This window comes from Symphalangus syndactylus, chromosome X, assembly GCF_028878055.3.
Source record: "Symphalangus syndactylus isolate Jambi chromosome X, NHGRI_mSymSyn1-v2.1_pri, whole genome shotgun sequence".
Lineage (NCBI taxonomy): Eukaryota > Metazoa > Chordata > Mammalia > Primates > Hylobatidae > Symphalangus > Symphalangus syndactylus.
The window spans coordinates 14,572,090-14,595,295 of record NC_072447.2 but is presented as its reverse complement, the minus strand read 5'-3'; the positions used below and the strand labels follow the sequence as shown (position 1 = coordinate 14,595,295).

General features: G+C 51.7%; 1 protein-coding gene across 3 annotated transcripts; it reads right to left on the bottom strand.

The window, feature by feature from the left end:
- Positions 1 to 141: 141 nt before the first annotated feature.
- Positions 142 to 23,206, bottom strand: LOC129476693 (PI-PLC X domain-containing protein 1). 3 transcript variants are annotated; one of them, XM_063635174.1, is made up of 8 exons: positions 23,113 to 23,206; positions 22,697 to 22,899; positions 16,389 to 16,536; positions 11,461 to 11,597; positions 9,529 to 9,657; positions 8,709 to 8,864; positions 6,894 to 7,077; positions 142 to 3,442 (listed from the first exon to the last, which is right to left on the bottom strand). In XM_063635174.1, the coding sequence occupies exons 3-8, from the start codon at positions 16,513 to 16,515 to the stop codon at positions 3,204 to 3,206; spliced, it is 972 nt and encodes a 323-aa protein (XP_063491244.1). In that variant the 5' UTR covers positions 16,516 to 16,536; positions 22,697 to 22,899; positions 23,113 to 23,206; the 3' UTR covers positions 142 to 3,203. The 3 variants fall into 3 exon arrangements, with proteins under 3 accessions (XP_063491244.1, XP_055123888.1, XP_055123887.1); XM_055267913.2 differs by lacking the exons at positions 22,697 to 22,899; positions 23,113 to 23,206 and adding an exon at positions 20,824 to 20,845; XM_055267912.2 differs by lacking the exons at positions 22,697 to 22,899; positions 23,113 to 23,206 and adding an exon at positions 18,692 to 18,958.

Here is a 23,206-nt window from a genome sequence, read left to right as displayed (position 1 = left end):
ATTCTCCTGCCTCAGCCTCCTGAGTAGCTGGGACTACAGGCACCTGCCACCACGCCCGGCTAATTGTTTATATTTTTATTATTTTTATATATTTATAATTTGTATATTATTTTATACATTTCTGTATATTTAGTAATTTTTGTATTTTCACTGTCGATCAGGCTGGTCTCAAACTCTTGACCTTGTGATCCGCCCACCTCTGCCTCCCAAAGTGCTGGGATTACAGGCGTGAGCCACCGTGCCCGGCCTCCTGAATTAACATTTTCTGAAGATGCCTCCTGCGTGCTATCCTGAAAGCCACCAGAGGGGTCTTGGCTGCATAGGCAGTAATAAAATTCATACACATATTTGACTTTAATGACGTTCATTTATTTAAACGATCTGTATGAATTCGGAGATTTTGTGGATACACTCCTGACACACGAGGATTCACAGCCGATGGAAGTCAGGGAGGCTCCCTGCAAATTCTTCCTTCATCTCCGCGGGGCCTGCCCGAGCCCTGATCCAGCAGAGTCGTGGCGCTGAGGTAGCCGCTGGTTGTGGCACAGGAGTGCGTCTTTCTGGATGTGGGGCACCGTAGTTTCACCGTGGCAACCGGGTACCAAAAGTAGAAGCGGATTTTTGGAAAATGAGTCATTAGGTCCCAAAGAGAAGCTGTTCCAGCGTGGACTCGATAACCCTCGACGACCATCCTGAGAAACAACTAGTGTCTTGTTAGACGATGAAAGAAATGCACGATTTGCTTGGGAAAGGGGAGTAAAAATGGTGGCTTGAACCACCAGCTCCAATAAGCGACATGTAGAAAATGAGGTATAGGCCGGGCGCGGTGGCTCACGTCTGTCATCCCAGCACTTTGGGAGTCCGAGGCGGGAGGATCACCTGAGGTCGGGAGTTCGAGACCAGCCTGGCCAACATGGCAAAACCCCGTCTCTGCTAAAAATACAAAAATTAGCCGGGCGTGGTGGCAGGTGCCTGTAATCCCAGCTACTCAGGATGCTGAGGCAGGAGAATTGCTGGAACCCGGGAGGTGGAGGTTGCAGTGAGCCGGGATCGCGCCACTGCACTCCAGCCTCGGCAACGAGAGCGAAACCCCTTCTCAAAAAATACAAATACAAAATTAACCAGGCATGGTGGCATGCGCCTGTAATCTTAGCTCCTCGGGAGGCTGAAGCAGAGAATCACTTGAACCCGAGAGGCAGAGGTTGCAGTGAGCTGAGATCGTGCCATTGCACTCCAGCCTGAACAACAAGAGGGAAAATCCATCTCAAAAAAAAAAAAAAAAAGGTATTTGCACGATCTGCGTCTGAAACTAGGACTGTTCACGCTTCAGAGGCAGAAAGAAACCTGTTGCAGAAACCAGCGGGTCTCCCACACGGACTGGGGGCACCTTCCGTGGGGTGTGGTGTCCCGTGTACCCACAGGACTTTAATTCACGGAGGTGACTGCGACGAGCACGGAGAAGCCACTGAAATAAATTACTCCAGACCCTTCCCGAGAGAAGAGGCTGCCACACCACACAGGGCACAAGCGTGTACCTGGGTTTGGCTTGGGAGGCAGGAATGAACGAGGGAAGAGCCCTTTCCGGGGCCTGGGGAATGGCTGAGGGTTAACAACTTTGGAACACTTCAGCTGGACTCTGGACTGTGGGGCAGGCTCTACTGGGCCGGGACCCAGCCGGGAATGATTTAGGGCCGGGAAAATACTGGCTTGAGGCCGGGCGCAGTGTCTCAACGCCTGTGATCCCAGCACTTTGGGAGGCCAACGCGGATGGATCACCCGAGGTCGGGAGTTCGAGACCAGCCTGGGCAACATGGTGAAACCCCGTCTCTACTGAAAATACAAAAATGAGCCGGGTGTGGTGGCGGGTGCCTGTAATCCCAGATACTCAGGAGGCTGAGGCAGGAGAATCGCTTGAATCCGGGAGGTGGAGGTTGCAGTGAGCCGAGATTGCAGCATTGCACTCCAGCCTGGGCGACAGAGCGAGACTCCATCTCAAACATATACTCCTACTACTAATAATAATAGTAATTATCTGGACGTAGTGGGTAATTATTATAGGTATAATTACACCTACAGTCCCAGGTACTTGGGAAGCCAAGGCGGGAGGATTGCTTCAGCCCAGGCGTTGAAGGTTACACTGAGCTATGACTGTTCTCCTACTACACACCAGCCTGAGCAACAGAGTCAGACCCCATCTCTACAAAAAAAAAATAATAATTAGCTGGGTGTGGTGGCTGACACCTGAGGTCCCAGCTATGGTGGAGGTTGAGGTGGGAGGATTACGTGAGCCCAGGAGTTTGAGACCACCCTGGACAACATAGCCAGACCACATCTCTACAAAAAAATAAACTCAGCTGGGCATGGTGGTGCATGCCTGTGATCCTGGCTACTCTGAAAGCTAAGGTGGGAGGATCACTGGAGCCCAGGAATTTGAGACCAGATGTGAAACATCGTGAAACTCCGTCTCTAACAAAAATACAAAAATTAGCCGGGAGTGGGGGTGTGTCCCTGGAGTCCCAGTTACGTGGGAGGCTGAGAGGGTCACTTGAGCCCAGGAGGTTGAGGCTGCAGTGAGATATGACTGTACCACTGCCCTCCAGCCTGGGTGACAGAGCAAGACCCTGTTCCTAAACATAATTAAAAGAAATATCGGTGGCCAGGCACAGTGGCTCACACCTGTCATCCCAGCACTTTGGGAGGCGGAGGTGGGAGGATCACTTGAGGCCAGGAGTTCAAGACCAACCTGGCCAACAGAGACCCCACCTCTATTTTTTTTTGAGATGGAGTCTCGCTCTGTCACCCAGGCTGGAGTGCAGTGGCGCGATCTCACCTCAATGCAATCTCCACCTCCCAGCTTCAAGCATTTCTCCTGCCTGAACCTCCCGAGTAGCTGGGACTACAGGCGCCCACCACACACCCAGCTAATTTTTGTATTTTTAGTAGAGACAGGGTTTCACCATGCTGGTCAGGCTGGTCTCGAACTCCTGACCTCGTGATCCGCCCGCCTCGGCCTCCCAAAGTGCTGGGATGACAGGCCTGAGCCACCGTGCCCGGCCACCCCATCTGTATTTTAAAGAAAAAGAAAGGTAAAGATATTATCATCCGTCCTATGATCACCAATATTTGGCCCAAACAAAGTCACAGTACTTGGAAAGTCGGGGGTGAAACCACAGCCGCGGCGTCCTGAACTTCAGAAGGTCCCGTCAGCACCACAGCAGCTTCTGGTTCAGCGCGATGACGTCGCTGACGAAGCCGTCTGCGCCGATGAAGTCTCCCGCGATGATGTTGGTGCACCGTGAGCCCGGCCCCGGGCACTGCTCTTGGACCCACGCGCTCAGCCGCGGAAGGTTGGGCAGCGTCATCCTCTCCAGGGACTCGGACGGGTGCGCCAGAACGTACTGCAGGTTCTCCGTGAGGTTGATGCCGGCCACGAACAACCCTCCTGCAACGGTGAGGGTGGGGAAAGGTTACACGATCACAGGCGTCACCCGCCTGTCTGTCCCTCCTGGTCACGTTAGAGGTTCGCATCTCAGGAAGTTAGAGTTGAAAGGAACATGTGTCCAACAAGGAAATCAGGTGAACTTTGGTTATAACGCGTGGTGGGTGGTGCCGGGCGCGGTGGCTCACGCCTGTAATCCCAGCACTTCCGGAGGCCGAGGTGGGGGCGGATCACCTGAGGTTGGGAGTTCGAGACCAGCCTGACCAACATGGAGAAACCCCCATCTCTACTAAAAATACAAAATTAGCCGGGCTTGGTGGTGGGCACCTGTAATCCCAGATACTCGGGAGGTTGAGGCAGGAGAATCACTTGAACCTGGGAGGCGGAGGCTGCGGTGAGCTGAGATCGCTCCACTGCACTCCAGCCTGGGTGACAAGAGCGAGACTCCATCCCCCCCCAAAAAAAACACGTGGTGGGTACATCGTAACACCGTGTGGGAGACAGAATAACAGCCCCAAAGGCGCCCACATCCTAATCCCATGTGGCAGACAGAATAACGGCCCCAGAGATGTCCACATGCTTATCCCCCATGTGATAAACAGGGAAGAATGCTGTCATCTTAGGCACTAAGTCTGTGCCATCTGTTACGAGGCTTATAGGGAGAGTTGATACTGACCAGCGATTCTCAAAGCGGGGTCCCTGCAATAGTTAGAAATGCAAATTTGGGGGCTCCACCTAGATCTGCTGAACCAGAATCTCTGTGGGGGCAGAGGGATGCAGTCTGCAAGCCGTGTTTGAAGAAGCTCCCGCAGAGGTAGGTGCCAGTGCCCCTGTGTTGACCAGCTGGACTGATTCCACGGCCAGAGACGGCAAAGTCAGCAGACGTTTAAGGCCAACTTCTCTCAGTGGTTTTTAACATTTATTTCTAGGCTGGGCACGGTGGCTCACGCCTGTCATCCCAGCACATTGGGAGGCCGAGGCGGGTGGATCATTTGAGGTCAGGAGTTCAAGACCAGCCTGACCAACACGCTGAAACCCTTTCTCCAGTAAAAACACATCAAAAAATTAACTCAGCGTGGTGGCAGGTGCCTGTTATCCCAGCTACTCGGGAGGCTGAGGCAGGAGAAATGCTTGAACCCGGGAGGTGGAGGTTGCAGGGAGCTGAGATCGCGCCACTGTACTTCCAGCCTGGGAGATAGAGCAAGACTCCGTCTCAAAAAAAAAAAAAAAAGTCCGGGTGCAGTGGCTCATGCCTGTAATCCCAGCACTTTGGAAGGCCGAGGTGGGCCGATTGCCTGAGGTAGGGAGTTCGAGACCAGCCTGACCAACATGGAAAAACCCCGTCTCTACTAAAAATAAAAAAAATTAGTCGGGCGTGGTGGGAGGCTGAAGCAGGAGAATGGCTTGAACCCAGGAGGCAGAGGTTGCAGTGAGCCAAGATCGCACCATTGCACTCCAGCCTGGACAATAAGATCGAAACTCTTGTCTCAAAAAACAAACACACAAACAAAAAAAAGTTTTCTGCCGGGCACCGTGGCTCACGCCTGTCATCCCAACACTTTGGGAGACTGAGACGGGCGAATCATGAGGTCAGGAGTTCAAGACCAGCCTGACCAACATGGTGAAACCCTGTCTCTACTAAAAACACAAAAAAAATTAGCCGGGCGTGGTGGCTCATCCCTGTAATCCAAGCTACACAGGAGGCTGAGGCAGGAGAATGTCTTGAACCCGGGAGGCGGAGGTTGCAGTGAGCCGAGATCACACCATTGCACTCCAGCCTGGGCAACAAGAGTGAGACACCATCTCAAAAAAAAAAAAAAGACATTTCTGAAGTATCTAACCTCGTTCACGTGTGAAGGCAAGAGATCAAGTTGAAAAAACCTGCTCCTTTGCCCGGCCTGTGACTGGGTTTTATGCTGCCCCTGTGGGATGCAGCCCTCGCGGCCGTGAAAATCACCTTCAGAGAACCCAGCACCAGGTTGCAGGACCGAGACGGCCCCACCTGCCACCATCCCCGTGGGGAGGACCTTCCTCCCTCCCTCCCTCAGGCTGCTGCCTCTGGAGGACACGGGACAGTGGCTGCCAATGCTGCCTGCACCTCACAGCCCCTCAGTGGCTTTTTTACAAAAATTGTGGTGAAATTCACATACAATAAAATTACCTTTTTTTTTTTTTTTTTTTTTTCCAAGACGGAGTCTCGCTCTGTCACCCGGGCTGGAGTACAATGGCACGATCTCGGCTCACTGCAGCCTCCGCCCCCCGCCAGGTTCAAGCGATTCTCCTGCGTCAGCCTCCCAAGGAGCTGGGAATACAGGCACCTGCAACAATGCCCAGCTAAATTTTTTTTTTTTTTTGTATTTTTACTAGAGATGGGGTTTCACCAGACTGGTCTAAAACTGCTGATCTCAAGTAATCCACCTGCCTCGGCCTCCCAAAGTGCTGGGATTACAGGCGTGAGCCACCGTGCGTGGCCTGTGCCCGCTAATTTTTGTATTTTTACTAGAGAAGAGGTTTCGCCATGTTGGCCAGGCTGGTCTCCAACTCCTGACCTCAGGTGATCCACCCACCTTGGCCTCCCAAAGTGCTGTGATCACAGGTGTGAGCCACTGCACCTGGCTGACACCAGGAGTTTGAGACCAGCCCGGCCAATACAGTGAGACCCCTTCTCTATCAAAGAATTAACTAAAAAAACTAAAGTGGATTCACGTTGTGCAACTCCGACCTCTCCCTAGTTCTAGAACATTGTCGTCACCCTAAAAGGAGACCCTGTTTCCATGAAGCAGTCAGTCCTCATTTCCCTTCCCTAGCCCCCCAGCAACCACAAATCCTCTTTCTGTCTCTGGACTGGCCTGTTCTGGGCATTTCCTGTAAACGTATTCACACACTATGTGTCCTTTGGTGTCTGGCTTCTCTCACTGAGTGTGATGTCTTCAGGTTCCTGCCCCGCTGCGTCCTGCGTCAGAGCCTCATTCTTTTTCATGGCTGCGTAATATTCCACCTCGTGGATGGGCCACACCTTGTTGATCCCTCCCCTGGCCAATGTAGATGGACTGCCTTCTCCCTGGGTGCTTCTTAAGTAGAGACTGGGTTTCATCACATTGGCCAGGCTGGTCTTAAACTCCCGACCTCAGGTGATCCACCTGCCTCGGTCTCCCAAAGTGCTGGGATGACAGGCGTGAACCACTGCGCCCGGCCGCTAAATTTTATTTCTAGCAAAGATGGGGTCTCACTGTGTTGGTCAGGCTGGTCTCAAACTCCCGACCTCACGTGATCTGCCCGCCTCGGCCTTCCAAAGTGCTGGGATTACAGGTGCAGGGTTAAGCACGCCCGGCTCATGCATTCCTTTTAAATTGTTTTCACGTAAAAGTGAAGGCAAGTCCACGTGGATCCGGCCTGCCGCAGGGCGTCACGGGAGGCTGTGTGGGATCCACCCCCACGAGGGGCGACCTGGTACCTGGACGGCCGCAGGTCTTCATGGTCTCCAGGTATCGGATGAGGGCCTCGGACTTCACCGTGTTTCCCCACCAGTAGGGGATTCCTGGCCACAGTTCGTGGTGCCGGCCCAAGGAGTTCTCATCCTCATAGGAGACGATGACCTGCTGGCCCCGGGACCACAACTGCCTCAGCGTCGGCACCTCCTGCAAAGGACCAGAGTTCAGGGGTGCAGGGGAGAGAGGAGAGCCGAGGACACGGGGGGCACCCGGGAGAGAGGAGGGCGGGGAAGTCGGGACACAAGCTCAACACACGAGTATAAACCAAAAACGAAATTCTGGCCGGGAGCGGTGGCTGACGCCTGTCATCCCAGCACTCTGAGAGGCCGAGGCAGGTGGATCACCTGAGGTCAGGAGTTTGAGGCCAGCCCGGGCAACATGGTGAAACTCCGTCTCTACTAAAAAATACAAAAATTAGCCAGGTGTGGTGGTGGGCACCTGTCGTTCCGGCTACTCAGGAGGCTGAGGCAGGAGAATCGCTTGAACCTGGGAGGCGGAGGTTGCGGTGAGCTGAGGTTTCACTACTGCACTCCAGCCTGGATGACAGAGTGAGACTCCCTCTCAAATAAATAAATTAATTAAGTATGGCCAGGGCAGCCGGGCGCGGTGGCTCAAGCCTGTAATCCCAGCACTTTGGGAGGCCGAGGCGGGCGGATCACGAGGTCAGGAGATCGAGACCATCCTGGCTAACACGGTGAAACCCCGTCTCTACTAAAAATACAAAAAAATTAGCCGGGCGTGTTGGCAGGCGCCTGTAGTCCCAGCTACTCGGGAGGCTGAGGCAGGAGAATGGCGTGAACCCTGGGAGGCGGAGCTTGCAGTGAGCCGAGATTGCACCACTGCACTCCAGCCTGGGGGACAGAGAAAGACTCCGTCTCAAAAAAAAAAAAAAAAAAAAAAAAGTATGGCCGGGGCAGTGGCTCATGCCTGTAATCCCGGTACTTTGGGAGGACACGGTGGGAGGATCGCTTGAGGCCAGGAATTCGAGCCTGGACTGCATAGGGTGACCCTGTCTCTATTTTTATATATTTATTTATTTTTATTTTTTAAGACAGATCTCGCTCTGTCGCCCAGGCTGGAGTGCAGTGGCGCGATCTCGGCTCACTGCAACCTCCGCCTCCCGGGTTCACGCCATTCTCCTGCCTCAGCCTCCCGAGTAGCTGGGACTACAGGCGCCCGCCACCACGCCCGGCTAATTTTTTTTTTGTATTTTTAGTAGAGACGGGGTTTCACCGTGTTAGCCAGGATGGTCTCAATCTCTTGACCTCATCATCCGCCCGCCTTGGCCTCCCAAAGTCCTGGGATGACAGACATGAGCCACTGCATCCGGCGCATCTGCCACCACACCTAGCTAATTTTTGTATTTTTAGTAGAGACGGGGTTTCACCATGTTGGCCAGGCTGGTCTCGATCTGTTGACCTCGTGATCTGCCCACCTCGGCTCCCAGAGTGCTGAGATTACAGGCGTGAACCATCACACCCAGCCTAATTTTTGTATTTTTAGTAGAGACGGGGTTTCACCGTGTTGGCCACGCTGGTCTCAATCTCTTGACCTCGTGATCCGCCCGCCTCGGCCTCCCAGAGTGCTGGGATGACGCTGCACACATTTCCAAACCCGTCACGGGAAGCAGATCTCACCGGGAGCCACTCCACCAGGTCAGCCAGGGCCCCCCACACTGTGGGACAGCAGCGAGCCCTGTTCGACGGCTTCACCTGCTACAGGAATCACGGCAGCACCCACACCCGGGAGAGACGTGGGGACGCCCTTGCCCTCCTCACCCCACGAGGACACAGCATGTCCCCGAAGATGTTCTTGATACAAGCGACCAGGTACTCGTGCAGGTCCTGGCTCAGCCCCTCGAAGTTTCTGCAGGCGAGGATGACCACCTCGTGCGGGTGCCGCTCCAGCCACTCCGAGATTTCCGTGAGCGTGTCCTGGGGAGGGGGACAAGGGGCTGAGTCCTGCACGATTCCAACAACACAGGGAAGGCCGGGTGCGGTGGCTCACGCCTGTCATCCCAGCACTTTGGGAGGCCGAGGCGGGTGGATGACCTGAGGTCAGGAGTTCGAGACCAGCCTGGCCAACATGGTGAAACCCCGTGTCTACTAAAAATACAAAAATTAGCCGGGTGTGGTGGTGCACACCTGTAATCGCAGCTACTCGGGACGCTGAGGCAGGAGAATCCCTTGAACCCAAGAGGCGGAGGTTGCAGTGAGCCGAGATCACACCATTGCACTCCAGCCTGGGGACAGAGCTAGAGACTCCATCTCCAAAAAAAAACAAAAAAAAAGAAATCCCCGTAACGGATTGCCGGGGTCAGCGTCTCCCGTCTGGGTGTACAGGTGACGTCACCATCCCATTAAAGGCGGGGCGTCTCTTGTCCAGATCTGCATGTGGCCGTTTCATGCCCAAGGGAGCTTGGCCACCTCCCTCTCTCCCCCTCGCGTCCCACCTCTGCCCAGCCGCACCTGCACCAGCGCCCGGCCACCACCCTCTCTCCCCCTCGCGTCCCATCTCAGCCCGGCTGCACCTGCACCTGCACCAGCGCCCGGCCACCTCCCTCTCTCCCACTTGTGTCCCACCTCAGCCCGGCCGCACCTCCACCAGAGCCGTTGTGTACACCATATGGACAAAGTGCAGGTTTTTCTCCGAACCCTCCAGCATGTGGGCCACCCGCAGGTCCAGGTACCGCACCCCGGCGTCCAGCTGCTCCGTGACGTCCAGCGCCTGTGGACAGAGGCTGCTGTTGTGTCTGCCTGGCTGAGTGCTGCATCTGGGGGGCTTAGGGACGGGCTGCGAGGCTGGCCCACCCACACGTCCTGCCGTCCACTGGGACGTGGATGTCGTAACGACAGCTGTTCGTACGTGCTGGGAGCTCTGCAGCCACGGGGACCTGCATTTGGAAAACCTGATCTCCGGGGACCTGGCCTCTTTCTTTTTTTTTTTTTGTGAGATGGCGTCTCGCTCTGCCGCCCAGGCTGGAGGGCAGTGGTGTGATCTCGGCTCCCTGCAACCTCCGCCTCCCGGGTTCATGCCATTCTCCTGCCTCAGCCTCCTGAGTAGCTGGGACTACAGGCACCCGCCACCGCGCCCGGCTAATTTTTTGTATTTTTAGTAGAGACAGGGTTTCACCATGTTAACCAGGATGGTCTCGATCTCCTGACCTCGTGATACGCCCGCCTTGGCCTCCCAAAGGGCTGGGATTACAGGCGTGAGCCACCACGCCCGGCCTCTACTAAAAATTTTAAAAATCAGCCTGGTGTGGTGGTGTACACCTGTAGTCCCAGCTGCCCGGGAGGCTGAGGAAGGAGGATCCTTTGATCCCGGGAGGCCAAGGCTGCAGGAAGCTGAGATCGCACCACTGCACTCCAGCCTGGGTGAGAGAGCGAGACTCTGTCTCTAAAGGAATGAATGAATGTGATTATTAGGGAGAAAGGGCCCTGTCTCCCTGTTTCCCAGGAACTAGCAGGCGCCTGAATGCAAACTACAGACCCATCTCCAGCCCTAAACACACGAGAAATGAGTCCTTGTCTGTCTTGAGTGCAGGCGTGAAAGGGGTTGTCTCGGCCGGGCGCGGTGGCTCACGCCTGTCATCCCAGCATTTTGGGAGGCCGAGCCGGGCAGATCACAAGGTCAGGAGATCGAGACCATCCTGGCCAACATGGTGAAACCCCGTCTCTACTAAAAATACAAAAAATTAGCCGGGTGTAGTGGTGGGCACCTGTAGTCCCAGCTACTCGGGAGGCTGAGGCAGGAGAATGGCGTGAACCCGGGAGGCGGAGGTTGCAGTGAGCCGAGATCGCGCCACTGCACTCTAGCCTGGGCCATAGAGCGAGACTCCATCTCATAAAAAAAAGAAAAAGAAAGGGGTTGTGTCTGCTGGGATGCAACAGGGCAAGACCCTCTCCATCTGCAGCTCTCAGTGGCGGCCCGCAATGCTCACGGCATTAGCTTTACGCCATTTAATAAAACGCTGGGCTGGGCGTGGTGGCTCACGCCTGTAATCCCAGCACTTTGGGAGGCCAGGGCGGGTGGATCATGAGGTCAGGAGATCGAGACCAACCTGACTAACATGGTGAAACCCTGTCTCTACTAAAAATACAGAAACTTAGCCAGGTGTTGGGGCAGGTGCCTGTAGACCCATGTACTTAGGAGGCTGAGGCAGGAGAATCGCTTGAACCCAGGCAGTGGAGGTCACAGGGAGCCGAGATCGCACCACGGCACTCCAGCCTGGGCAAGAGAAGCGAGACTCTGTCTCAAATAATAAAAATAAAATAAATAAAAACACTGTTCCCCTCGCTTCTGCTTTTGGGGAGGGGGGTCCAGGTGGACAGCAGGTTTTGTTTTAATCCTGTCTCCACTGCTGGGATAGGAACTGTGTTGTGCTGCAAAGCTGCAGTCGCCGTCTGCCTCCTGAGCCCACAGGGCACCACTCAGACCCTACCTGGCTGACAGGCCACGTCAGCACCACGGGGCATGGACCCCACCTGGGTGACGGACCATTTCAGTACCACGGGGCGCAGACCATACCTGGGTGACGGACCATTTCAGCACGACGGGGCGTGTGATGCAGGGGAAGGCCTTGTTCAGCAGCTGCAGCAGCCGGGACTCCTCGTGTGAAATGGGGGATTTCTTGTTCAGACAGTACGTCATCGTGTCGTGGCTCCCTGCGGGCAAAGCACACGCGGACGTGTAAGCATCAGGCCCGTCCCCGCCACCTGCTGTGAGTCGCTCCGTCGCCCGCCTACAGCACAGGCACAGGCGTGGCGGGAAGGGTGGACGCTGACCCCCAAAACTCACGTCCACTGGAACCTGGGAACAGGACCCGTGTTGAAACAGGGTCTCTGCAGATATCATTAGGTGGAAATGAGGCCATCCTGGAGTAGGGCGGGCCCCCAAATCCAGTGACAGGTGTCCATCTAAGAGACAGAGCGAGAAGACGCAGCACAGAGAAGGGCTCGTGGAGATGGAGGAAGAGACTGGAGTGATGGGGCCACAAGCCCAGGGATGCCTGGAGCCCCCAGGAGCTGGGAGAGGCAGGAAGGACCCTCCCCCAGGGCGTCAGGAGGACGTGTGGTCCTGCCTATATCTTGACTTCAGATTTCTGTATCTAGAACTGGGAGAGAGTAAATCTCTGTTCTTTGTCGCCTCCCGACGTGTGGTCACTTGTTACGGTAGCCGCAAGAAACACAGACCTTTGTGGTCTGACTGACGGCTGACGTTTGCATTTCCTGCCTATGACACGTAGTTGTTATTTGTTAAATATAGATATAAATATATCTATATTTAAGATATATATGATATATATAAGACATATATATTTACATATAAACATATAAATATATAGTATATATAGTTACATATTTATTTGCATAAACATGCATTTATATAAATTTATATAATTTATTTGCATAAATATGTACTTATATAAATATATAAAACATATATTCATGTATATGTGTTTATATAAATATAATATAAAAGTATACTTATATATTATATATATAAGTATATATATGTAAATGTATAATATAAAATATATTATACATTTACTTATATATATATTTATATATATTTATATATATTTATATATTTATATTTATATATATTTATATATACTTATATATACTTATATATTTATATATACTTATATATACTTATATATACTTATATATTTATATATACTTATATATACTTATATATATTTATATATTATTTATATATACTTATATATTTATATATACTTATATATTTATATATACTTATATATTTATATGTTTATATATATTTACATATAAATGTGTGTGTGTGTATATATATATATATATTTGCAGAGATGGGGCCTCACTATGTTGCCCAGGCTGCTCTCAAACTCCTAAACTCAGATGATCCTCCTGCCTTGGCTTCCCAAAGTGCTGGGATTACAGGTGTGAGCCACCACGCCCGGACTTCCCCCATTAAATCCCCTGAGGAACGTGAACCCCCTTTAAATCCCCAGACCCAGAGAGGCACTGGAACGAAGCCACAGTCACCTGCTCCCCCAATCTTGAGCTAAGGTATTAAGGAAGGAGACCAGTACTTCTCCTGCTGCCCTCCTACCCCCACCTTGCCTAGTTTATAAGACAGGAGACAGCAAAAAGTTGGAAAGAAACAGAGGTAAGATAAAAAGCCAGACAACCTTGGCACCACCCGGCCCTAGGAGTTAAAATAATACTAATATCAACCCCAGACCTAAACCACTTGTATCATCTGTAAATGCCAGACATTGTATGAAAAAGCATTACAAAACTTTCTGTTCTGTTAGCTGATGCATGTAGCCCCCAGTCACGTTCCCTACGCTTGCTCGATCTATCATGACCCTTTCACGTGGACCCCTTAGAGTCGTAAGCCTTTAAAAAGGCCAAGAATTTCTTTTTCAGGGAGCTCGGCACTTAAGACGCAAGTCTGCCAACGCTCCGGCCGAATAAACCTCTTCCTTCTGTAATCCGGTACCTGCAATGTCAACTCTAGACTGATGGATGCCCCGCGTCTCTACAAATTAACCTAAGACGTCGGGTGCAGTAGCTCATGTCTGCAATGCCAGCACTTTTTGGGAGGCCGAGGCGGGCGTATTGCCTGAGGTCAGGAGTTCGAGACCAGCCTGACCAACATGGTGAAACCCCATCTCTGCTAAAAATACAAAATTTAGTCAGGTGTGGTGGTGCATGCCTGTGATCCCAGCTACTCGACAGGCTGAGGCAGGAGTATCACTAGAACCCGGGAGGCGGAGGTTGCGATGAGCCGAGATGGGGCCATTGCACTCCAGCCTGGGCGACAGGAGCGAAACTCTGTCTCAAAAACAAAAAAAAATTAACCTCGGGCTGTCACACTGGGGCACCGTGACTCATTCCCTACATCTCAAGGAAGAACATGATCCGTGCTCAGTGCCACTTCTGTAACCCACATGAATTCCTGAGAAACAGCTTTCATCATCACCCCCACTCCTGATGTGTTTGTTTTTCTTTAGAAGCTCCCATCTCGACGCTGTTTTCCACAGCCACTTCCTAAGGCAAGTTGGAGGGTTTCCGGGGCTGCAGTCCTCAAATGTGCCTCAAAGAAACCCCCTACTTATATTAATTTTGTCTAAGTTTCTTTCCTTAGGTTGACAATACATATCTGTGTACATGTGTATGTGTGTCTGCATGACTATATGCATGTGTGCATGTGTGTGCCTGTGTTTAAACGTGTGTACCTGTGTTCCTGTGTGCATGGACATGTGTGTATACGTGTGTGCATGTGTGTATCTGTGTGCCTGTGCACACCTGTCTGCATGTGCTCCTGTGTGCATGGGCATGTGTGTATGTGTGCACGTGCGTGTGTGCCTTGTACACGTATGTACATGTGTACACATGTGTGTATGTGTGCATGTGTGTATACGTGTCTATGTGCATAGGTGCAAGCGTGTACATGTATGCATGTGTATGTTTGTGTGCATGCATGTACATGTGTACATATGTGTATACATGCATGTGCATACACGTGTCTCTGCGTGCATAGGTGCAAATATGTGTACATGTGTGTCTGTGTGCATGTATGTGCATGTGTATACATGTGTGTACCTGCATGTGTATATGTGTGCACACGGGTGCAAATGTGTATACATGTGTGTATGTACATGTGTACACTTGTGTTGCATGTGCATATGTGTACACACCCGCACATGTGCATGCATGTGTGTGTGCATCCATGTGTGTAATTGAGCCTACGTCCATGTATACATGTACCCACATGTGCCTGCATGTGTGTACACCTATGTGCGTGTGTGCATGTATGCTTCCATGTGCATATGTGTGGGGATGTGCATGTGTGCATGTGTGCATTTGTGTGTGCGTGCATGTGCATATATGTATGTATGTTTGTGTGTGTGCCTGCATGTGTGCCTATGTGCATCTGTGTATGTGATAGGGTTTGGCTGTGTCCCCACCCAAATCTCATCTTGAATTGTAGCTCCTATAATTCCCATGTGTCATGGGAGGGGCCCGGAGGGAGGTCACTGAATCACGGGGCGGGTCTTTCCCATGCTGTTCTCGTGATCGTGAATAGGTTTCATGAGAGCTGATGGTTTTACAAAGGGCAGTTCTCTGGCACACGTTCTCCTGCCTGCCGCCATGTAACATGTGACTTTGCTCCGCATTCACCTTCTGCCGTGATTGTGAGGCCTCCCCAGCCAGGTGGAACTGTGAGTCCATTAAACCTCTTTCTTTTATAAATTACCCAGTCTTGGATATGTCTTTATTAGCAGCGTGAGAACAGAGTAACACAGTATGCACGTGCGTATGTGTGCATATGTGCGTGTGTGTGCATATGTGCATGTGTGTATACGTGTGTGTACCTATGGTCACGTGTGCATATATGCCTGTGTATACATGTGCGCATATGTGCATGCCTGTGTGTGAATGTGTGTGCATGTCCATGACTATGTACATACGTGTGCATATGTGCATGCATGTGCATGTGTGTATACGTGTGTACCTGTGTGCATATATGCCTGTGTATACGTGTGCACGTGTGTGCATGCCTGTGTGTGCATGTATGTCCATGCCTATGGACATGTGTACATATGTGCATGTGTGTGTGCCTATGTGCATGTGTGTATACGTGTGTGTACCTATGTGCACGTGTGCATATATGCCTGTGTATACGTGTGCACGTGTGCATGCCTGTGTGTGCATGTCCATGCCTATGTACATATGTGTACGTGTGCATGTGTGCATATGTGCATGTGTGTATATGTGTGTGCGTGTACCTGTGTGCAGTGCTCACGTGTGCATATATGCCTGTGTATCCGTGTGCACGTGTGCATGCCTGTGTGTGCATGTCCATGCCTATGTACATGTGTGTACGTGTGCATGTGTGTGCATATGTGCATGTGTGTATACATGTGTGCATGTACCTGTGTGCACGTGCTCACGTGTGCATATATGCCTGTGTATACATGTGCACATGTGTGCATGCCTGTGTGTGCATGTCCATGACTGTACATGTGTGCATATGTGCACGCATATGTGCATGTGTGTATACATGTGTTCGTGTACCTGTGTGCACGTGTGCATATATGCCTGTGCATACGTGTGCACATTTGTGCATGCCTGTGTGTGCATGTCCATGACTGTACATATGTGTGCGTATGTGCACGCATATGTGCATGTGTGTATACGTGTTCGTGTACCTGTGTGCACATACTCACGTGTGCATATATGCCTGTGTATACGTGTGCACATGTGTGCATGCCTGTGTGTGCATGTGTGCATGTCCATGACTATGTACATATGTGTATGCACACACGTGTGCACTGTGCATATGTGTGTGTCCACATCAGTATGCTTTCTAGGATTTTCCTACACCCAGGATTGGTCCTACAGCCGGCATCCCCACTGAGGAATGCAGACGCGACAGCTCCCGCCCCACTCCGCCCTCACCTGGGATGGAGAGGTGGTGGAGGGGCACATCCCAGAGCCGGGGACACAGTGCCGACATCCAGTCCTCGTTGGCATTTCTGCAGCGCAGCCTCGAGAAGCTGTTGGAAGCGCTCACCTGCCCGCCCATCAGAGGTGAGCCCTGGGCAACCTGAGGAAGGAGAAGAGGAAAAGAGGTTTTTTATGGTGACTTCAGGTCAGCAGTTCGAGACCCGCCTGGCCAACTTGGCAAAACCCCATCTCTACTAAAAACACAAAAATTAGCCGGGCGTGGTGGTGGGCGCCTTTAATCCCAGCTACTCGGGAGGCTGAGGCAGGAGAATCGCTTGAAACCAGGGAGGTGGAGGTTGCAGTGAGCCAAGATCACACCACTGCACTCCAGCCTGGGCAACAGACTAAGACTCTGTCTCAAAAAAAAAAAAAAAAAAAAAGAAAGTGGAGAGGGCGGGAGAGGACAGGGAGGTCCTGAGATGCAGGAAGGAGACCAGAGCATGCCTCCCTGGAACAGGCCGCTTTGGAGCAAGGACTGTTTTGATCCAAAGCGGCAGCTACGAGAAACACCCTCTGCCCTCCCCAATTTGCTTAAAAAGGGGACAGAAGCCTGTAACTGTGTCCACCTCCCTCTCAACCCCTGAAGATGACGGTACACCCTTATCAGCTCAGAGACTCCCTGAGAGGAATCCACATGACACGCTGGCGACAGGAACCCTTATCTTCAGTGAGGTCCCCCACGTGTGCGCCTCCCGCAGGTACCTCCTGGGAAGCTCAAACCCCTTTGTCTAAGCACGTCCCCATAAGTTCATCGTCCTTTGATAAAATAGTATGTAAGCCTCTCTGTCTGACCACCTCCTGGGATTTCCATGTCACTTCGGTGAGGCCCCCACATTCCTATGAAATAAACCCTTTTCTCCCATTCCTCTGTCTTTTGTCAGTTTAATTTGCAGGCCCTCAGGGGCAGAACCTAAGAGTGTAGTGGAAGAATTCTCTCTGTTTCCCGTGCATGTGGAACTGAGAGAGAGAGGCCCAGAGCTACCTGACACACCACCCCCCCACACAAGGAGTTCACAAAGCCCCTTTTCTGGGGTGATGGCACCACATCTCTTGCCTTCAGGGCAGCTGCCCACTGTGAGATCAAATGCCAACCCCCTCAGCCTAGGGCCGTGCAAAGGGGCCACAGGTGATTCTAAGGGCTTCCATCCTGGGTATGGCAGAGCCACGTAAGGCACTGCCTGGGGGGCCCTGGGTCCTGCACCTCCCAGCCGGGACCCCACGGGATCTCTGCCTGCAACTGCCGCACTATTGGGCTCTGGGGGAGGAAGTCTTTCTGAGGAAGGTTCCCAGGCTTACAAAAGGGGGAAAAGAGTTGTCGTTGTTGTTGTTGTTTTTAAGGGACTGGGCGTGGTGGCTCATACCTGTAATCCCAGCACTTTGGGAGGCCCAGGCGGGTGGATCACCTGAGGTCGGGAGTTCGAGACCAGCCTGACCAACATGGTGAAACTTTGTCCCTAATAAAAAATCCAAAAAAGAAATTAGCCTGGCGTGGTTGCAGGTGCCTGTAATCCCAGCTACTCGGGAGGCTGAGGCAGGAGAATAACTTGTACCCCAGAGACAGAGGTTGAAGTGAGCTGAGATTGCACCACTGCACGGCAGCCCAGGCAACAGAGACCATGTCTCAAAAAAAGAAAAGAAAGAAAGAAAAGAAAACAAAAGAAGAAAGAAAGGAAGAATCATTAAATGATCATGGCTATTGCTGTCTCAGCATCCAACGCAAAAACGTGCAGAGTAATCATTTATTCTCTTACTGCTTTTGTTCTTTCTTTTTTTTTTTGGAGACGGAGTTGCTTTCCTGTTGCCCAGGCTGGAGTTCAGTGGCGCGACCTCGGCTCACTGCAACCTCCACCCCCTGGATTCAAGCGATTCTCCTGCCTCAGCCTCCCAAGTAGCTGGGAATACAGGCATCCGCCACCATGCCCAGGTAATTTTGTATTTTTAGTAGAGACGGGGTTTCACCACGTTGGCCAGGCTGGTCTCGAGCTCCAGACCTCAGGTGATCCCCCCGCCTCGGCCTCCCAAAGTGCTGGGATGACAGGCGTGAGCCACCGTGCCCGGCCTGCTTGTTCTTATAACAGACACACGACATGAGTGCACACCACCACTGAGAAATATTAATAAACTTCCAGGCCCCCAGTGGACCGAACAGACCCACTCTCGGCTGTGGGAACTGCAGAGAAACCCTGGAAGCTGAATTCGCATCATGACAGCCATGAATGAACGTTCAACTTATCTTACATAAAATGCAGCCTTACCAGGCCCTCACTCAATCTCACAAGCACGTCATCCTTTGCCTCACTGCGGCCGTCCCCTTCTTAAGAAAATGTGTAAATACTGGCCAGGCGCGGTGGCTCACACCTGTAATCCCAGCACTTTGGGAGGCCGAGGCGGGCGGATCACGAGGTCAGGAGATCGAGACCACGCCACTGCACTCCAGCCTGGGCAACAAGAGTGAAACTCCGTCTCAAAAGAAAAAAGTCCAGGAGAGGCTGGGGGCAGGAGCTCAGGCCCGTCATCCCAGCACTTTGGGAGGCCGAGGCGGGTGGATCACGAGGTCAGGAGTTCAAGACCAGCCTGGCCAAGATGGTGAAACACTGTACTGAAAATACAAAAATAGCTGGGTGTGGTGGCGGACGCCTGTAATCCCAGCTACTCCACAGGCTGAGGCAGGAGAATCACTTGAACCCGGGACGCAGAGATTGCAGTGAGCCGAGATCGCACCACTACACTCCAGCCTGGGTGACAGAGCACGATTCCATCTCAAAAAAAAGAACAAAAAAAGAAAAATAGGAGATCTGAAGCTAAAACTCATAAAAAATCAGCAGGCACAGGGGCTCACGCCTGTTATTCCAGCACTTTGGGAGGCCAACGTGGGTGGATCATCTGAGGTCAGGAGTTCAAGACCAGCCTGGCCAACATGGTGAAACCCCGTCTCTACTAAAAATACAAAAACTAGACTGCGTGGTGGCGGACGCCTGTAATCCCAGTTATTCAAGAGGCTGAGGCAGGAGAATCGCTTGAACCTGGGAGGCAGAGGTTGCGGTGAGCCGAGATTGTGCCATTGCACGCCAGTCTGGGCGACAGAGTGGAACTCTATCTCAAAAAAAAAAAAAAAAAAAAAAAATCTGAGGTTCATCCCCAGGACTGTGATGGTACCGGAAGGGAACGTGGATAGCACATACAGGACCCTAAACTGAACCCTCACTATGGATGGGCTCACTGAGGACATTAAGCATCAGCCGTATTATGAGAAGCGACAAGATCAACTTCTTGAGGGGAAAGAATCAGGCAGATCCGTGGCAGAACGGGTGCCGTGGCTCACACCTGTAATCCCAGCACTTTGGGAGGCAAAGGCGGGCAGATCACCTGAGGTCAGGAGTTCAAGACCAGCCTGGCCAACACGGCGAAACCCCATCTCTACTAAAAATACAAAAATTAGCCGGGCTTGGTGGCAGATGCCTATAATCCCAGCTACTCAGGACACTGACGCAGGAGAATCACTTGAGCTTGGGAGGCAGAGAGGTTGCAGTGACCCAAGACTGCGTCATTGCGATCCATCCTCGGTGACAGAGCGAAACTGTCTCAAGAAATAAATAAATAGGTCGTGCCGGGAGGCTCACGCCTATAATCCCAGCCCTTTGGGAGGCTGAGTCGTGTGGATCATTTGAGGTCAGGAGTTCAAAACCAGCTTGGCCAACATGGTGGAACCCCGTCTCTACTAAAAATACAAAAAAATTAGCCAGGCAGTAGTGTCACGGCCTGTAGTCCCAGCTACTCGGGAGGCTGAGGCAGAAGAATCGCTTGAGCCTGGGAGGCAGAGGTTGCAGTGGGCCGAGATCCGCGACCCTGTGGTAGGAGTTATAAAGACATGATTTTAGGCAGATAGAGAGGAAAAGGGGGCCGGGCGCGGTGGCTCGCGCCTGTATTCCCAGCACTTTTGGAGGCCGAGGCAGGTGGATCACCTGAGGTTGGGAGTTCGAAACCAGCCTCACCAAATGGAGAAACGCCGTCTCTACTAAAAATACAAAAAGTTAGCTGGGCATGGTGCCACATGCCTGTAATCCCAGCTACTCGGGAGGCTGAAGCAGGAGAATCGCTTGCACCCGGGAGGCGGAGGTTGCGGTGAGCCGAGATCCCGCCACTGCACTCCAGCCTGGGCAACAAGAGTGAAACTCCATCTCAAAAAAAAAAAAAAAAAAAGAGAGAGAGAGAGGAAAAGGGGTCCTTGAAAGGTTTTTTCGCAGCTCCAAAAAAATGTTTCTTGTCTAGCGTGAAAGCCCTGGCTCTTAGACCCGGCTTGGCAACCTTTAATATGCAAATGCGAGCCCTTAGCTGGGTCCAGCCAACATGGCGATTCCCACCGTTGCCCTCTTGCTCTCGTCCCTACCTGTGCCTGACATCATGGCTGCCCCCATCTGTGCCTGACATCATGGCCGCCCCCATCTGTGCCTGACATCATGGCCGCCCCCACTACCCCCAGGCGTGTAAAACATCATGGCGCCCTGCATTTGCATATTACGGAGACGGGGTGGGCGGGCCAGACTTTTCGCGGGCTGCGTGAATGACAGGCCTGGTCAGACCAATTCCCTGAGCGCTATGCAAATCAGTCACGCCTCCTCCAGGCACCGCATAACACTGGCTGGTCTCCCACCTGGGGTTTGGAGCCCCCTTCTCTGCTTCTCTGTCTCTGTACCGCGGAGCCACCTCGTGTGTCCGTGTCGCCTTATTTAATTCGACTCGAGAGGAAGAACCTGGTGTTCCTCCACTCATCAGAGCTGTATCACCACTGCACTCCAGCCTGGGTGACAGAGCAAGACTCTGCCTCAAAAAAAAAAAAAAAAAAAAATATATATATATATATATAAAATATATATATATATAAAATATATATTATATATAAAATATATATATAATATATATATATATAAAATATATATATACACACACATATATAACAGAATATATACATATATATAACATACATATACACATATATAATGTATGTGACATATATAATATACACATATATAATGTATATAACATATACAAATATATACATATATAACATATACATAACATATACACATAACAGTATATATATATATATATAAAACAGTGTATATATATAATATACTGTTGAAAATAAGAGACCCTTTTCGTAAGGGCATTTTAGACAACTTGTAAATTATTTCTCTGCCTCTGAACTGTATATAACTGTTTTTTGTTTTTTTTTTGACACCGTTTCGCTCTAGTTACCCAGGCTGGAGTGCGATGGAGCGATCTCAGCTCACTGCAACCTCCGCCTCCCAGGTTCAAGCAATTCTCCTGCCTCAGCCTCCAGAGTAGCTGGGATTACAGGCGCCCACCACCACACCTGGCTAATTTTTGCATATTTGAGTACACACGGGGTTTTACAATGTTGGCCAGGCTAGTATTGAACTCCTGACCTCAGATGATCCGCCCACCTCGGCCTCCCAAAGTGCTGGGATTACTGGCGTGAGCCACTGCGCCCAAGGGTATGTACGATTTTTTTTTTTTTTTTTTTTTTTTGACACAGTTTCGCTCTAGTTGCCCAGGCTGGAGTGCAATGATGCGATCTCGGCTCACTGTAACCTCCGCCTCCCAGGTTCAAGCAATTTTCCTGCCTCAGCCTCCAGAGTAGCTGGGACTACAGGCGCCCACCACCACGCCCGGCAATGTATGTAAGCTTTTTAATCATTTAGATTAAAATTGATAAGATTAAAATCATTAGATCTAATTGATTTCATCAAATCAACTAGAATTGTTGATCTTGAGCCCAGAAATCAGCCTGTTGACAGTTTCACATCTGAGGAACGTTTCCTGGTGGACCTGAGGCCTCCTCTTAGAAATGAGACCTGGAGGGGCCGGGCACAGTGGCTCACGCCTGTAATCCCATCACTTTGGGAGGCTGAGGCGGGTGGATCACCAGAGGTCAGGGGTTCGAGACCAGCCTGACCAACATGGTGAAACCCCATTTCTACTAAAAGTACAAAAAGTAGCCGGCCGTGGTGGCGCACGCCTGTAATTCCAGCTACTCAGGAGGCTAAGGCAGGGGAATCGCTTGAACCCGGGAGGCGGGGTCTGTAGTGAGCCAAGATCACACCACCGCACTCCAGCCCGGGTGACAGAGTGAGGCTCTGTCCCAAAAAAAAAAAGAAAAAAGAAATTGGACACAGGAAGGGAAGAAGCCCCGGGAGAAGAGGGGGCAAACTTCAGGTGACTGCAAACTGCAAACCCACCTCGAGTCCCACACGCCGGGGGAGTTCGGAATTCCAATTGTTGATCTTCAGCCTAGAATGAAAGGTCCTGGTCTCCCTGGGCCGCAAGAAAGGACCAGATCCTCTCGGTGTGCAGCTCCTGGCAGCTGCCCGCGTTGCCTTCACCAGGTTCTGTAATAACCCTGCTTCCTTCTCTTCCACACTGAGGCCAGGTTCCCAGGTGGCTGCAGATTTTGTTCTTATTTACATCTTCCCAAAAGCCCTTCCTCCCAGACCCTAAGCCAACACCAGCTAGATGAGCTCAGGTCTTCCCTCCTGCCGGGACCGGGAGGGAGAGAGGGGTCCCCGGAGCCTGCTGCGCCCAGGAGGAGGTGCCCATTCTTTATCAGCCCCGAGGATGTCAGCTCAGCCTCTTTCTCCAAGAGAAGCGACCACACCTGTACCGCGGCTCCCGGTCCCCAGGAGGGAGCTGGCCCCTTCTCTGCAGCCAGCTGGAAAAGGGCCAGGACGGCTTCCCCTCCCCCTGCACGG